The sequence below is a fragment of the Mauremys mutica genome, chromosome 21, assembly GCF_020497125.1.
Source record: "Mauremys mutica isolate MM-2020 ecotype Southern chromosome 21, ASM2049712v1, whole genome shotgun sequence".
NCBI lineage: Eukaryota > Metazoa > Chordata > Testudines > Geoemydidae > Mauremys > Mauremys mutica.
This window is the reverse complement of record NC_059092.1, coordinates 15,539,827-15,556,425: the sequence shown is the minus strand read 5'-3', so window position 1 is coordinate 15,556,425 and position 16,599 is coordinate 15,539,827. Positions and strand designations below refer to the sequence as shown.

Below are 16,599 nucleotides of genomic sequence, written 5' to 3'. Positions count from 1 at the left end.
ACAAGTATCTACTAACGTTGAGTGGCTTGGTGTTTGGGTCCCTGATCTGACACACACGAGGCCTGATTTTCCAAGGTGCTGAGCATCCGTTGATTGACCCCCCTGGAGCTATGGGTGCTCAGGGTGGAAATCAGCCCCCCCGAGAACTGAGCCACTCAAACTCAGTGGAGACTTTTGCAATTGCCGGCTTTAGCGCCTTGGGGAAGGCTTGGTCTCACCTCAGTCCTGACCTGCTGCAGCACCTCTGCTATTCCGGTCCTGAGCCCCAGGGTAGCTCAGCTGATGCACCTCAATCCTTCCCAGCAACATTCTCTGCTGTTCTGCGCCTCCCCCGCATCTCAGCTCTGCCAATGCCCCTCGCTCCTGTTGTACAAGAGCTAATCGGCTTGTTCTGAATTGTACCAAGCAGTGCTGTGATTCTGTGATAGGGGCCTTTGTTCTCTGGTTCTCGTGCTTTTCTTTCTCTCTCCACCATGTAATTACCAAGCACAGTTAATGCCTGACTGAGTTCATGGGGCCGCTAACAATTTTATGCATAATTCATGGTTCTCGAATCACGAGAGCTCGGAGCCTTCTATTCAGGTCTGCGTGTAGATTAAAAAACATGATCGCAACCAGGGGTTGTGTCTGCCAACTGGTGGCCAGGCCCTCCAGGCCGGCAGCCAATTAGCAGAGTCCCAAAACATGTGTCTGGACTTGATGTGTGTGCAAACATGACACTGACCACAGCCCAGACTCAGAGCAGGACCCCCCCCCCCCCTCGTGCTCTGAAGCCAGCAAAGCTCCTCATTAAGCAAGTCTCCTGTCTGTCAGGAGCTGCTTTAGAGACGGGTCTGAGCAGCTGAGGGAGTTTGGATCCAGTGGCTGGCTGTGAATCCACCTCCTAGGGATGGACTTGAGGATCCAGATCTGAACGGGGACCAAATTGTTCCCACCTCAGCTCATCCCCAACTGTTTTCACCTGGAATTCCTTTTCACGTACATCATCTGTACAGTCTTCATGCCACCACCAGCCATGCCACCTCTCCTTCTTAGACCAGCCCCCTGCCCTTCCCAGAGGCCCGAAAACCCAGGCCTTCCTTGTAACACTTTTCCTGCATGGAGCCTTTCAGTCACGGTCTCGGCTGGCTCCTCACACATCCTCCAAATCAGCTCATGCTTGTGCCCCATGTTTTCTCGTGTCTGATTTAGAAATGGGCACGAGTCAGCATTTAGATCTAGGTTCATAGCCCTCCTGCCCTCCACACAGGTATTGGTGGTCCCACCCATTACATTGCTAAGGGCCCTCTGAAAAGTTTAGATCAGGATGGGAGAGTCTTATATGACCTCACTAGTGTAGTATATGAGCACCTCCTAATCTTTAACTCATTTATCCTCACCACACCCCTGTCAGGTACGGAAGCACTGTTTTGCCCATGGGGAACCAAAGCAGGGAGAGAGAGACTAAGTGACTTGCTAAAGGTCATATAGGAAGTCTGTGGCACAGCAGACAATTAAATCTGGGTTTTCCAAGTCCTAGGTTAGCATCCTAACCATGGGACCATCCACTCGTCCTCTCTCTTGAATTCTCTTTGTGATGTTGCCACAGAAGCACTGTGTGACGACCTCAGGCAAGTCTGTCATCTCTCCCTCACTTTGCCACCTGTAGAATGGGGGTAAGGATTCTTCCCCTCCTTTGCAATGTGCTTTGAGATCCACAGAGGGGAAGTGCTAAATATCAAGACTATCCAAGATGGCATCCAGCAGTATCAGAGTCTTTATCTGCTGACTTCCAACAATGGTCCTCCATCTGCAATCCTGTCCTTAGGAGGGCTAGCCTTCTCCAGAGGCACACAGAAGCCCAGTTTTGGGGAAGGGAAGTCATTGAAAAGGAAAAATTGAAGACGTGATTTTAAAAAAAAATCTCCATTTTCACGGCTGAGCTACCGCCGTCCTCTCCCACTGCTTTGCATCTCCTCACACGCACCTTCCTCAGAGAGCTGCTATCTTCTCAGCAGCGACTTCCCCAGCAGTTCACGTCATCCAAGCCCGTCATCAACACTAGCCAGTGTTTCTCAATCTCTTCTTCGCTTCCTGGAACGCTTGTCAGCAAAAGCCTGGCTAATCCCATCCAGCACTTCAAAGCCACGGCCCCACACATCAAGAGACTCAATATGTGCTCCCATGAAAAGCAGCTCTCAAGCCTTTGATGTCACCCACTCTTTCAAGCTGAAGCACAGCCTGGCCTTCTAATGCAAAAAAAGAGACTTCTTCCACCTTAGCTGGAAGGGTTTCTTTTCTCCTTGCATGGTGAACTTAGCCCTTCTTTTACTTCAATAGCGGAAGACCTGCTCTCTTACAGATGTAGGCTGGGTAGGTGACAGAATGCTAGATGGCCGAGTAAGAGCTAAGGCAGGAGCTCAGAAGAGATTACAGAGGATTCCGAGGAGTCTTGCTGCTGATAAGGAGACCGACTTGGCCGCTTCAAAGACAGGAGCCATTCTTTCTATTAGGGAGGTTGTGTTATTCTCTTGTGTTGCGCGGCCCAATGACTTTCCTGGCCCTGAACTTTTGCAAGATGGCGGGACCCGTTCAGCCTTTCCCCTCCCAGCGTGTAAATGGGAGTTGTGTCGAAGAGCACACGGCACCTTGGAAAAGGCCCCGTCGCATCTATGCACTGCAACTATTTAACACAGCAAGAGTCACCCGCTTTGTGACGTTCTGGCATTTTTGCTGCCAGGCCCAAATGACAGGGGGAAGAGGTTGACCAGATGTCCCGATTTTATAGGGGCAGTGCCAATTTTGGGGGCTTTTTCTTATATAGGCTCCTATTTCCCCCCCCACTCCCTGTCCTGATTTTTCACACTTGCTGTCTGGTCACCCTAAGGGGGAAGCACGGAAAAAGCATGAAAATTTAAACTAGAGAGGAGGGGAACATTATGGAGAGAGAACTGAAAGGCTCAACGTGGCGTTGGGCACCCAGCATGCATTGGCTTTCTTTGGGATTTAACCCTTTGTGCCTTCGAATAACTCCCCACTCCTCGCATTTGAACCTCTTCACGGTACGGATGAAGAGTTGGGTTTTTGGAGACATTGAGAAGCTCAGGGGGACATACTGTGGCCATTAAGAGAGCCCAAGTTTCAGATCTTGTTGCCTAGGTGCCCATTTTCATAATTGGATGGCCAAACTGGGAGCCTAACACAGATGTTTTGGGCTTCTCGATACTGATTTGGGTGCTATTGTTTGATAGCTGAGCCCTGCAGCATTTAAATTCAAGCACCTCCGTGGTTGCTTGGCAGGAAATAGGGTGTGTGAGAGAGAAATAGAAACTAGATTTGTCAAGCTTCAGGAAAAGCAATGGAACGCCTATAAGGCATCCACAATAGGGGAACCTCAAACAGTTTGATTCTGCTAAATACCCCCAAAGTTTGGATGCGTCTCCAAACCTTAGCAGAATTACCCTGGCGCTGGCAAAGACAGGCTGGAAATCTCTTGAGTACAGGAGTTTTCACAAGATCTTGAGTATTTCCTCTTCCCAGTAGAGCTGAATTTACCATGAAAACAGATTTTCTTGGGAGAGCTTGGCTCCCTCTTCCGCACCACCTCCAGAGTCAGCACGAGTGGAAAATTACGGGGAGAAAGCAAGGCCAACTTCTTCAAACCTCCGGAAACTTTCAGTCCTTTCTAGCTGAGCCTTCGGGGGTCACTTCTCTGCAGCCATAAAGACTAGAAACGTTCTCCTTTAAACAAAAGCGGAACTTCTGAGGCAAGTAACCGACTCTAGCAGCGCGGGCTTTAAGAAAAATACCAAATATGAGTCAGACTCCCGTTAAAATGGTGAGATTCAGCTACACTCTCATTCATCTCTGGGCTTTATTACACAGGAGATAAAAACGCACAGGTGTTTAGACACAGCTAGGTTAACTGATTCCCAGGTGCTTGCTTCCTTATTTACAAGCCGCAGTGCTGAGAGTGAATTGCTGGTGGCAGTGTGTATAATGTTCTCCTGGGGATCTTTGCATTTTTTTTTTCATATAACCAGCTACCGCCCAGGAAGCCAAGAGATACTTGGACGGCGTTGTGTGCAATTCCTGGCTTTATTTTTCCTTTTAATACAGAAAAACTCCGGTTATGGTTCAAGGAAAATGCTGAGATTTCCCTGAGAGTTCGGGGGAAGATCTCAAGCTACCTTGTTTCCAGAAACACAAGGGTACAAAGGGATCAGGACCGAGGTTGATTGTTATGCTACAGTTTTATTTCTTATGGCTCCTGATTAGCTGAAAAGCCATGTAATCAGCAGTTTAGTGATTATAGAACTATGCTGGAAACAAACTGAAAAGCAGGAACAGAAGCTGAGCAGGCATATGGAAGGTAGAGTCATTATGTTCTGGAGCAGGGAGTTATGCACCATGGAGTCCTGATCCTTTGATCGGGCCCTGGAGGTGCTACCACGATGCAAACCGCAAATGGTAATAAGGACAGTGCTGTTCTGAAGACACATCTAGCACAAATACCTGCAAGATTTCATTCCGTTACAGGCAACTTATTACCAGAAACGGAGAGACCTGATTGACTAAGCATTGACACTGGTGGATGGAGGAGGTGGGCTGTGCTAAGGGTTGGTCTTGTAGCTAAACTGGATTGGGACTTGGCAGCCCAAGGTTCAGTTCCTGGCTCTGACCCTGGGCAAAATCACAACTTGCACATGTAAAGGGTTGTAAGTCACAGTGCACCAGCGACAGCAGGCTCTGTGAAGTCATTATACGTATTTTAAAGGCTGGGCTCCTTCAACATTTACATCCAGGCTGAAGACCTTACCGAACACTGAGTGATGGGCAAACCTCAAGAGGTTCAGGTCAGGGAAGTCCCCAAAATCTTGGGCACTCATATGACCCTTATCAGAGCTCTTCAAACCAGGGAAGGGCCAAGAGACAGATCAGGGGTTGGATCCCCAAGCCCTCCCCCCTTGAAGGTGTGGTGGACAGAAGGCAGCCAGATCCCAGGTGGGATTGGGTTCGGGTCCATCTCGACAGCCCATCTCATGACTCTGCAGAAGTAGCCTGGCTATCTCACTGGCGCAGGCTCCCTGATGAAATTTTCATGTTTCAGGATGGCAGCCTCTCTTGAGAGAGAGTTTGACTCATCCCACCAGCCAGAGCCTAGAGGTGCATAATACCCCACAATTCCACCTATTTTCTGTTCCCCCCTTCTAGGGAATAGGTTGTGACTGAATTTGCCTGTGGGTCGCTCACAACCAGCAAAACATAGAATCATAGAAGATCAGGGTTGGAAGGGACCTCAGGAGGTATCTAGTCCAACCCCCTGCTCAAAGCAGGACCAATCCTCAGCTATATCATCCCAGTCTGCATTCCTGCTCTCCTTCTCCAAGCCATGAAGAGCAGCCAGGAGAGCCATCTATCTGTGCAGCACTGAAATCTCTACAGGAAGCTTCCAGCTCCTGCGGGGCACAAGAATTGTTCATTTGCTGTAATCTCAGACTCTGCGCAGCAGCTATAAAACCAGGTTTCAATGAGCTGCGGGTAAACACGTAACCTGGCTCAGGTTCCCAGGAGGAGCTGGAGCACAATTCGGCGTGCAGTTTTATGTAACCCTATTCCGCTAAGCGTCAGAGCTGTGCTGAGAACACAGCCCATGGGTACTGTACATGCAACAGGCTTAGTGAGGTCAAACTCATCAACTCAGGAAAGCCATTAGTCAAATATAACAGGTGGGAGTGAGACAGACCCAAGCCATGGCCAGGCGCCAGAACCAGGGTTTTCACCTATAGTCCCGGGCCCTCACACCAGGTCGTCAGTCGTGCTCTGAGCCCAGTAGCCCTGCTGGTCCCTTGTGTCTGGGGTCTTCCAGCTAGTTGTCTCACTGCGGCTGTTGGGGAACTCCAGCCCTCCCTTTCTACCCTGGCTTCCAGCCCAGAGATCATTGTGGCAAGTGGTTAAGGTCTATGGGGTCAGACCTCTTGCTTCTTCCCTGGGCTACATCCCACTGTGTGTTCACCTTCTCAGGTGGCATCTGCCCTGGGGTCACACCCCTAGCCTCAGTCCTCAACGTCACAAAGGAAAAGAAACGGATAGAAATAAAGAGCTTCTCTGTCCTATCTGGATCCTCCAGCCATTCTGCACTCACAGGCAGCCGCAGGCAGTTTGGGTCTCTGCTGTGCTACTCTCTGGGAGCTGAGGATGAAAGGGTCCATCCCTCTCCCCCGGCTGGGCCCTTCTGAGCGGAGCATCTCCCTTTTTAAGGCTTCTCCTCCAAGATTGGCATGGTCCATGGGAGTGACTGGGTGGAGCTGCCTGCGCCCAGACCTGCTCCTTAACCCGTCCTCGCCCAGTGCAGGGATTGTATGTCCCATCACGTCTTGCCTACCGACACAGTAGCACAGCTGTGAGACCTGCGTCCAGCAACTGCAAGCCCAGGTTTACAATGCTGTGTAGGCAGACCCCCGAGGCACAAAGTGACTTGCCCAAAGTCACTCAACAGGCCCGTGGCAGAGCTAGAAATTGAGGCCAGGTCTCCTGAGTCCCAGTCTAGTGCTCTAGCCACTAGGCTGCACTGCCTCCAGTCCCAGCTGGTGAGCTGAGTTCTCTAGGGAGATGTTCAGAGTCGGTCTATATCCTGATAGCTGGTGGCATCCAGATGTAACGCTTCACCTGGCAGGTCTTGTTGTGTGTTTGGGTCCCCACCTGCTGAAGCTGTTGATTTGCAATTAACGCAGCAGAGCAGAATGACTAATGGCGCCGGTGGAGTTCCCCACACCGCACCCCATTGTTTTTGTGTCCTTTGCATATTTGACGTTTGTCCCCTCTGACTCGGAGCAGCGGGCTGGCTCCCAGGCGCTCGCTCATTAGACAAAGACAGTGACAAAGGAATGGTGGAGTCTCTCCAGCCACACACCTCGCCTCCCACACTCGTCACACACTGAACCAGTCCACCGCAGAGGCACATCACATACACAAATACCTGCTCCAGCACAGCCTCCACCATCTACACACCTCCCACCTCTTCACTCGCATACACAGGCCCCCTCCCCCTCACACCACACACCCACACACCAAACACCTATCCCCCTACATCTCCTGGACACACACACCACATACCCCCCCACACACCAAACACCTATCCCCCTACATCTCCTGGACACACACACCACATACCCCCCCACACACCAAACACCTATCCCCTTACATCTCCTGGACATACACACCACATACCCCCCCACACACCAAACACCTATCCCCTTACATCTCCTGGACATACACACCACATACCCCCCCACACACACACCGAACACCTATCCCCCTGGACATACACACCACATACCACACACACCCCAAACACCTATCCCCCTACGTCTCCTGGACACACACACACACCACATACCCCCACCCACACACCAAACACCTATCCCCCTACATCTCCTGGACATACACACAGACACACCACATGCACACACCCCTATACTTATTCACGCACATCGCAAAGATCTCACACACACTCAGCAAATATCTATCCAGCCATGTCTCATCGACACACATACCAAATATCTTCCGCTATACACACTTATCCACAAACATCTCCCCCCCATCCCCCAAACACCTCCGCACGCATATACCGGTGCACCCCTCATCCACATATACCACAACAACTACAGCCCCAACCTTTCACCTCACAACCACACAGTGCTCACCTGCTTCACTACATACACACTCACTCACACCCAGCTCTACATCAGCTGTAACACACACACACACGCGCCTCCCAAACTTATCCTCTCACATCACAAGTGCATACACTGCTTACAGATTGGCCACACACAATACACACTTCCCACAGATTTCCAGCACAAATAGATCCCGTGCAACACAACCATACAGTCACACACACCTCCACCCCTTTCAGCCTTACCCACCCATATCACAAGTGCACAGGATGTACCCTACGCTACTCACCCACTTCACGCACCAGTCACTTACTTCACACGTGTTTACGTGTGCACACACACACCACAGCTACCCACCCATCTCCCCAGAGCTACATCCTACACCGCCACACATACCACACGCCCCAAGTCCCTATCCACCCACGTTCCACACACCAACAACCGCCCACCATCCACACCTACCGCAGCACACACAGACCTCCCCGCTCCAGTCACACCACACGTCCCGCCCTCACCCAGCCCCAAAAAATAGAATAAAAATCATCCCGCTCAGGGAAGAGAAAAAACAAACAGCCAGGAAACATTCTCCGGATTAAATGAGAAGCTAATCCCATTTAAGATAGGCCTGTTTGTTTGCATTGCATTAGATTGTTTTATCCTCCCCCTGAGCAAACTGAGGAGCTCCCTGGTTACTCTCACATGACACGGCGCGCGAGGCTTGGCACACACACACGGCCTAATATAGACTTCCAATTATCTTTTAATTTCGCTCCTGTCTTCATTTGTTCATTTCACTCCCCCTTTTTTTTTTTTTAAAGCAATAAGTTCTTTCATTCCAAGTCGGCTATGGCTGCTCCGGAGACTGGCTGCGCCTGCCATGCTCAGCCCACTGTAGCAAGAGGACTTTGTGACTTTCCAAGCGGCTCCCTTCACTCGCCATTACTGAACTTCAGGTCCCCACGTCTCCCTGGGAAGGAGGACGACTGGGAATGTCTCCCTGCCCGTTCCTGCCGCTGCCTCCTTCCCTGGCCCAGGGCACTCAAATTCATGGCAACTTACTCACATGACCGACGGAGCCTCGGCGCAGAGAGGGGTGACACAGTGGTCCCACCACCTGTTCCGCCTGACAGGAACGGGTTGCGGTACATCCCTCCACCCCCCAACAAGTGCTTTGGGGAGGGAGGATGAGGAGCAGGGAGAGGAGGGGCTGTGAACCACATCTGGAAACGAGCACCCCAGGCCGGATCCTCCGCTGGTGTAAATCAGCATCGCTCCATTGACGTCACTGGAGTTTTACATCAATTGACGCCAGCCAGGGATCTGGCTCTACGATGTTATTTGCAAGGTTAGAAAGGCAGCCAGTCTGCTCCCAGAGCTGCTCCGGCTGCAAGAGGCGGAGGCCTCCCACAAGGAAGCTAGAGGATGCAGGACTGTGGTACATGGCCAGTCGTGAATCTGCCCCTGACCTTTGGGGTGCTTAGCCAATCCTCGCCCACTGCAGGGCAGAGCCCGCTGTGCTGTTATCCCCCTAGAAGCGAGGGAATGATTTGAAGGTTTGTAAGCAGCTGGCATTCCCACCCTGCTCCTAAAGCAGCACATGCACACGCTGGCCCAAACTTTCCCCTCCCCTGGGCATTTGCCTTTATGGTTCATTTAAACACCAGCACCACATAAACCTCAGCTCATGGTTTGCCCTGAGCATGGCTATTCTTCGGGATTTTCCAAGATGGATGGACGGATGGATTGACACAGACCCTGCCTCAAAGAAAGAGGTATAAAGGGTCCAATCTAAGTTGGAAGTAAGAGGATCTCCCCGTCAGCCCAGTTTTCAGCAGGCAGACGTCCACCGCATGAGACCGCCGCCCCAGCTGGCACCCTTGCTGTCAGCAGATAAGGACTAGCCAGGCCACGAAGCTGGGCTGTCCTCTCACCAGGACAGGGCATGCCTCTAAGGCCAGGAGTGCGGTTCTCTGGCAGGGCCGTATGCAGGGAAGCTTTGCCAAGTGATCTGTTCTGGGTGGGTAAACAGGGGACTTCACGCTCCAGGACTGTCAATCCTGCCCCTGTTCCTCTACTCACTCCCCATCCACGGGCCCACCAAGCCCCGAGAGGGCCTCATCACCTCCTCCTGGCAGTGGCCAAGCTGGCCGTCCATCAGTACAGGAGGTGGGGGATGGATGGGGGGTCAGTCCTCTTCGACTGTGTGGCTTTTTTCCAGCCCCTTGTCCAGGCATGTGTCCTGTAGGTGGTATCCCACCTCCTTGGACTCCTCCTCACATCGGTGGGCTGTCTATGGTTCTCTTCTTGGCATCCCTCAATTTGACCCGGTCACCCTCCCTCCCCACCCACCCCCAGCAACACGCACACAGTTTGCTCATTCTTTGTCCCCGGTCATCAGTTAAATTCTCAGTTCCTGGCCCCTCCCTCACCTGAGATGGGGGCGGGGGCTTTCATTCTTTTCATGGGCTCCTCCCACCATCCCAGGATTTAAAGAGGCCGGCCCTTTTCCCCAGCGACTATATTCGTGATAAGCTGAAAACAAACGGGCCCTTTAAAAAAAAAATTGTTGAAAGGCACAGAGAAAAGTCTATGGGCTGGCTTGGGAAGCTATTTTCACCTTTCCTTTGCCTTTCTACTTATTTGTATTTTTTCTAAGCCTCTCTGTTTACCTGGGTAATATAGCCAGCCCCATGTCACTCGCTGTCTGTTGCCTGGCATGCACATTTGCACCTGAGCCCAGCCCAACCCACCTTGCTCAAATATGCAAAGCTGCTATGGAAAGCAGACACTGCATGCTCCAGCCGTCAGCTGGAAGCCTGTGCCAGTCTACCTGCCGCAGGTGAAAGTCACCTTGCCCCCAAACGCCTCGGGGAGCTCAGAGAGAGAGGCCTGCTTCGCCTTGAGCTTGTCCCAGCTTGGCAATCATTAATCAGATTCTTCACATTCCTGACTGCTGGCCTGTTATGGAAGAATGACCAACGGGGCTCGAGTCAGCCGGGACTGGCTGCCAGACATGCAGCTCGCTGGGAAGCTGGCACTTTCCGCCGCGGCTCTGCTCCTACTGACTCTGGCTTATAGATTCTATAAGTCCCGACCAGCCAGCAGCGGGATCAGAAACGCTGAGCATGTGACGGAGCAGAGAGAAAAGGCTGGATCCGGAAGGGGAGGCGCAGAAGAAACACCACGGGGACTCAGGTGCAGGCAAGTCAACAGCAATGGGGTGAGGCCAAGCACCAGCAAAGGGAATCAAAGTGCGCACCTGGGTGGGACGGTGGCGGCGGGCCCGCGGGGCCCACAAAGCACACCGCCCAGGGAAGATCAAAGGCTGCCAAAGGGGGAGGAGGAGGAGAAAAAGGGAAAAAAGGCTTGTCAGCTGGTCGCCGAATCACAGCCAGACAAAAAGCAGCCTGTTTCTGAGGGACAGGGGCAGAGTCCAGGTGTGGTCCCGAACGTGGCGACAGCAGACGGTGCAGAGCAGGAGGCGCCGGTGGCGGGAACAGAAGCCGGGGGTAAGCGTAACGTTTGCAGTCTGACACGCAAACCGGACAGCTCTGTCGATGACAGCAGGGGGGGCAGCTGGGACGTAGCCTCGCAGCAGTCTGGGTGTAGCGTCAGCCTCAGGCACAATCCTTGCAGCACCCAAGCAGGAAATGCTGCTGAGCTCACAGCAGCTGACAGATCCACCCCGGACACTGAGGAGGAGGAAGCGGGAGACATGAGTGAGAGTTTGGCCTGGAACCAGGAGGCCTCGGCTGGCCAGGAGAGGATTCAGACCCTCAATGCTACATCGGACATGGGCTTAGCCATCAACCAAAGCGATCAGAGGTCTGATGCCTCCTACACTTTCTCCTCCGTTGCAAAGATACAGGTGGAGGAAAACTATATTAAAGAGTCCACATCCTCCGTTACTAGCCTGCGAGGCAAGGTCTATGACTACTACGTCCAGTCCACCTCGCAGTCTGTGTCGAAGGAGCGGCCCTGCTCGTACACCGACTCACTCTACGACCCAGACAAAATCCACGAAGAGCTAAGTGAACGTGAGACTTGGCTGCGCCTGTCTACGCCCCAAGAACCAGCCAGTGAGTCGGCAGTGGGAGATGAAGACCGATCTTCACCAACAGCAAACATCCCACCCCTCTCTCCCAGTCTCCTGCCTTTCAGACATCCCGCAGAGAGCGTGGAGCCTGCAGACTGCGGTGATGCATCTGATCCGGCCAGCTCCTTCTCACCCGCCCACAAGACAGCTGAACCGGAACGCAGGTTTGGCAGGAAAGAGAGTTTCCATCAAATTGCAGATAACCCCGAACTTCAGGTGCAGATGGAAGGGTTTGGGGCTTTAACACCAGCTGGCAGAAGATCTGACTCAAGCACTCCCCCCGCCAGTCCCCTCCACTCCAGCTCCATCGTTTCCCTGGTGGAATCATTTCACAGCCTCCAGCCTCATGCAGGCAACGAACCCAGAGTGGAACTTGTTGCTGGTGCCAACTTCTTCAAAGTCCCATTAAGCTTGCAGCCGGATGTGGACATCCACCTGGATTTGGGGAACTGCTATGATGTCCTGTGCATGGCCAAGAAGCAGAAACTGGACAGTCTCCAGGAGGCAGCGTATAAGGTCATGAGCGACAATTACCTCCAGGTCCTGAAGAACCCGTCTATCTTCGGGCGCCTCAATGCCAGGGAGAGGGAGCTGATCCTCCTGAGGAGGATGAAGGGCAGGAAGTACGTCACCGTGGCAGACGTCAGCACGCAGGAGCAGAGCTTGCACACCAGCAGGCTCTGTTACTACGATAACGAAGGCGACGTCTGGCATCCCCTGTCCTATATGCCGGTGGAGGCGGTTTCTAGGGGCTGCGCCGTCTGCAGCATGTTCAATTACCTCTTTGTGGTGGCTGGCTGCGAAGGGCTGGGCCAGCGCCAGAAGCCTTCCAACAGGGTTTTCTGCTACAACCCCCTGACCAGTATTTGGCAGGAGATCTGCCCACTGAACCAAGCCAGGCCTCACTGCAAGCTTGTCGCCTTGGATGGATACCTGTATGCGATCGGGGGAGAGTGCCTCTATACGGTGGAAAAGTATGACCCCCGCCAGGACCGGTGGACCTTCGCCGCGCCGCTGCCCAATGACACCTTCGCCGTCGCCCACACCGCGACGGCGTGCGGCGGGGAGATTTACGTGACCGGGGGCACGCTGCGCTACATGTTGCTCCGGTACGTCAGCCGGTCGGACAGCTGGAAGGTCAGCATCACCAGCGGGAGCAAGGACCGGACCACCGAAATGGTCACCGCCGGTGGCTTCATCTACCGCTTTGACCTCAACCGCAGCATGGGCATCAGCGTCTACCGCTGCAGCCCGAAAGCCAAGCTGTGGTACGAGTGTGCCACCAAACGCATGCCCTTCCCACCCTGCTTCCAGTGTGCCGTGGTGGAGAACCTGGTCTATTGCATCAGCCGCCAGTTCAACATCAGGTTCCTGGCGGACCACATCTCGCCACGCTTCGGAGTCAAGGAGTTACAGCTGTTCCCTTCCCCCCGAGGGACCCTCCTCCCCGTCGTCCTGGCACTGCCAGACAGAGGCACGGTGCAAACAAGGGTCTGATGGGAAGCTAAAAAAAACCCTGATTCTTCTCTTTTCTTTTGTCCTGGGCTCAAGGACCAAAGGCAGCTCCCAGAGCCTGAACCACAGAACTCAGCACCTGGTCAAATCCAGACTTCCCTGAAGTCCAGGGATATTCACTTCCACGGTTCTAATTCAGCCCATTATAGAGATGATCCAACTGTGGCATTAGGATCTAGACTTGGGGGGAGGGCTTCTATCCTTGGTTCTAGCCCTTCTCTAACTAAAAAGCAGGAGGAACAAAACTGGCTAACTGTATATTTCCATTGCTGGCAAACGCCTCCCACTAGCAGTTCCAGTTCAGCGGCCACAGAAAATGCAAACAGTGGGTTGGGTGGGTGCATTTTTGGGGGGGGGATATTTAAATGCCTGTAAACGTTGGTGCAAATTAAATGCAAGCCTCAGGCTCCTGGGAAGTTGCCAAAGTGGCCGTGGGTGGAGCAAAGTTTGGGACACCGCTGTAAAGTAATTTCCCACTGTGCCTGGTGCGATGCATCGCTACGTCTTACAGGCAAGGGGTGTTTCTTAGGTACCAGAAAGACAGCTGCAAGGGGAAGCTCCCTGGAGGTTTTTCGAGTGTGCGGGTGGAGATGGGGAATCTGAAAGGGTCAGGATCCAGACTGCATCCTTTACACCAGTGCCATGCCAAGGACTTCAGCTGCCTGGGAGGGCTAGAACTGAGGCAGGGTCCAGCCATTGGCATCATCACCTAAAGCAAGCAGCTGAGCTGCGACCCCCAAGCCCCCGTGTGGGCAGCCCCAGTGGGGAGGTCAGGAGCTGAATGCAGAGCCAGCTCAGGGCCATGGCACAAGGGGGGGAGCGAGCCTTGTGTATGCCCAGGCCATGATCATTGAGAGAGTAAAGAGACAACTTCAGCCTCCGCCGGGCCTGCCGAGCCAGCGCTTTCCAACAGCACGATACGTTTTTCAAAGGCTAGAGAGCTGGGCCGCTTCCAAAACTAGCCCCAAGGCCCAGCCCACACTGGAGGCAGTTGCGGTTTCCATGGCAAATGCCAGTGAGGAGAACTTTGCCCCAGCGACTGAGCCAAGCATGGAGATCAGCTCCCTGCTCTGGGCCCGGTTCACCGCTGTCCCGCAGGCCCTTTGCACTGGCTGTGAAAAGCAGCGGCGTGGCCCAGCCCCCCCGGCGCACAAGGCTTTCCTTACAGCTGTCTGTGCTCCCCGCTCCTCCTCCTCAGCCAGAGCTCCAGGTACAAGGGGCAGTCTGGGCACGTCGGGCGCGGCTGGGGGAAGGAGGGGCATGTGGCTGGGGTGGGTTTCTGTCCTGGTGATTCCCTGCCCACCATAACGGGCATAAGGCAACTGGGAGAAGTTAAGAATTCATCAGCAGGCACCTGAGGCCAAACCAACCCCTGGTAGTCACAGAATCTGGGGGGACGTATGGCCCTCAACTAGGGTGACCAGACAGCAAGTGTGAAAAATCGGGACGGGGGTGGGGGGTAATAGGAGCCTATATAAGACAAAGACCCCAAAATCGGGACAGTCCCTATAAAATCAGGACACCTGGTCACTCTACCTCTCTTTAGCCCTTACCCCCAATGCCTTCATATCTCAAACAGCCCTCTGCTGCATAGGTTATTATCGCAATATCTCTATATTACAGTAGCACCCTAGAGTCTCCAGTCTGGATCAGCCCCCATGGATGTACAGCCACATAAGGCTAACTGTTGTGCTTTGGTCAAGTCATTTAACCTCTTTGTGCCTCAGTTTTCCCCAGCTGTAAAAGCAGGATAACGATACTTAGCTACCTTACAGAGCATTGCTAAGCTAAGTCAAGTCAGGGAAGAACATGAAAGCCCTTCTGTGCAAGATACTATCTCTTTATTGATTTTAGGGATGTCCAAAGCACCTCTTGCCTAGTTATCTAACTGCTATAGAAGTACAAATGCTTGGTATTAAATAAAACTAACCAAGATTGGGTTGTGCATCTTTTAAAATCTGTAATGGAAGCTACAAGAAAGGAAAAGAACAGTAACAATATTCTGAAGTGAGGTAGCAAATTGAAACAAGAATGTCTTTGCAAAAAGTTTAATAGGCACAACTGCCTTAATATCTGATCCTGCAAATGGAGCCAGTGCAGCTGTCTATCGGTCAAGCAGGTGCTGTGGTATAAGTGTGCCAATTATCTCAGCTCTGATTGGCTCGGGGCAAAAGGGATTGCACAAGTCTGCATCTGCTTTTGAAGGAGGCACTGCAAGGTAAAATCCTTTAACAAGAGCAAAGGAGCCCCTTAATCTGATGGCTGGGACCAAAGTGTAACCTTGCACCCCATAATACTTTATAGAAATATGCTTATGAATGTAAATATGACATAACTGGAATATGTTTTATGCTAGATATGCCATGTAACATATCTTTGCAAAGGTTATGGTCTACTGAATGTATTCATCCTATTCGTATGCATGTATCATTTTTATATCTGAAGTTATGAATGTTGGCTCTATGCTTGTATTTAAAGTGTTTGCTGTAGCAAGCACCTAAGGCAGATTTGATCAACATAGCGTGAAGGGGTTATTCAAGTAAATGGAAGTACTTGGGAAACAATGGACCTTGGTGGATGCCAATCCACATCTGAGCTTTCCTGGGAACGTCCCTATAGGGAACTAAGTCATGTATGGACATGTCACTTGCCCATGTGACTCCAAAACGCCATCTTGTAGAGGGGATTTGACATGGGGGAGGGAGATGTTTAGACCCACAAGGGAAAACTATATAAAGCCTTGGGAGGCCTCTCCATTTGGTCTTCAGCTGGCTCAAGAAATAGCCTCTTCACCCCCAAAGGATACCTGAAAGAAACTGGAACAACGGACAGTAACCAGAGGGGTGGGCATGATTGCTGGACCCAGACTAGAAGGAGGCTAGTCTGTAAAAGAAGCTTATTGGAACTCCTCTGAGGGTGAGATTTTATCTGTATTCAGTTTTCTTACTGTATTAGGTTCAGACTTGCGTGTTTTATTTTATTTTGCTTGGTAATTCACTTTGTTCTGTCTGTTATTACTTGGAATCACTTAAATCCTACTTTTTGTATTTCATAAAATCACTTTTTATTTGTTAATTAACCCAGAGAATGTATTAATACCTGGTGGGGGGGAGAAACAGCTGTGCATATCTCTCTATCAGTATTATAGAGGGTGAACAATTTATGAGTTTACCCTGTATACGCTTTATACAGAGTAAAACGGATTTATTTGGGGTTTGGGAGTTGGGTATCTCAATGCTGGAAACAGGAGCGCTTCTTAAGCTGTTTTCAGTTAAGCCTGCAGCTTGTGGGAGATGTGGTTCTAGGGTGACCAGACAGCAAATGTGAAAA

At 51.9% G+C, this 16,599-nt stretch overlaps 1 protein-coding gene across 1 annotated transcript; it reads left to right on the top strand.

The window, feature by feature from the left end:
* The first annotated feature begins 10,376 nt into the window (after positions 1 to 10,376).
* On the top strand, positions 10,377 to 16,244 carry KLHDC7A (kelch domain containing 7A). The gene has a single exon (XM_044996642.1). It carries the CDS (start codon positions 10,630 to 10,632, stop codon positions 13,249 to 13,251), a length of 2,622 nt encoding a protein of 873 aa, XP_044852577.1. The 5' UTR covers positions 10,377 to 10,629; the 3' UTR covers positions 13,252 to 16,244.
* Positions 16,245 to 16,599: the final 355 nt, after the last annotated feature.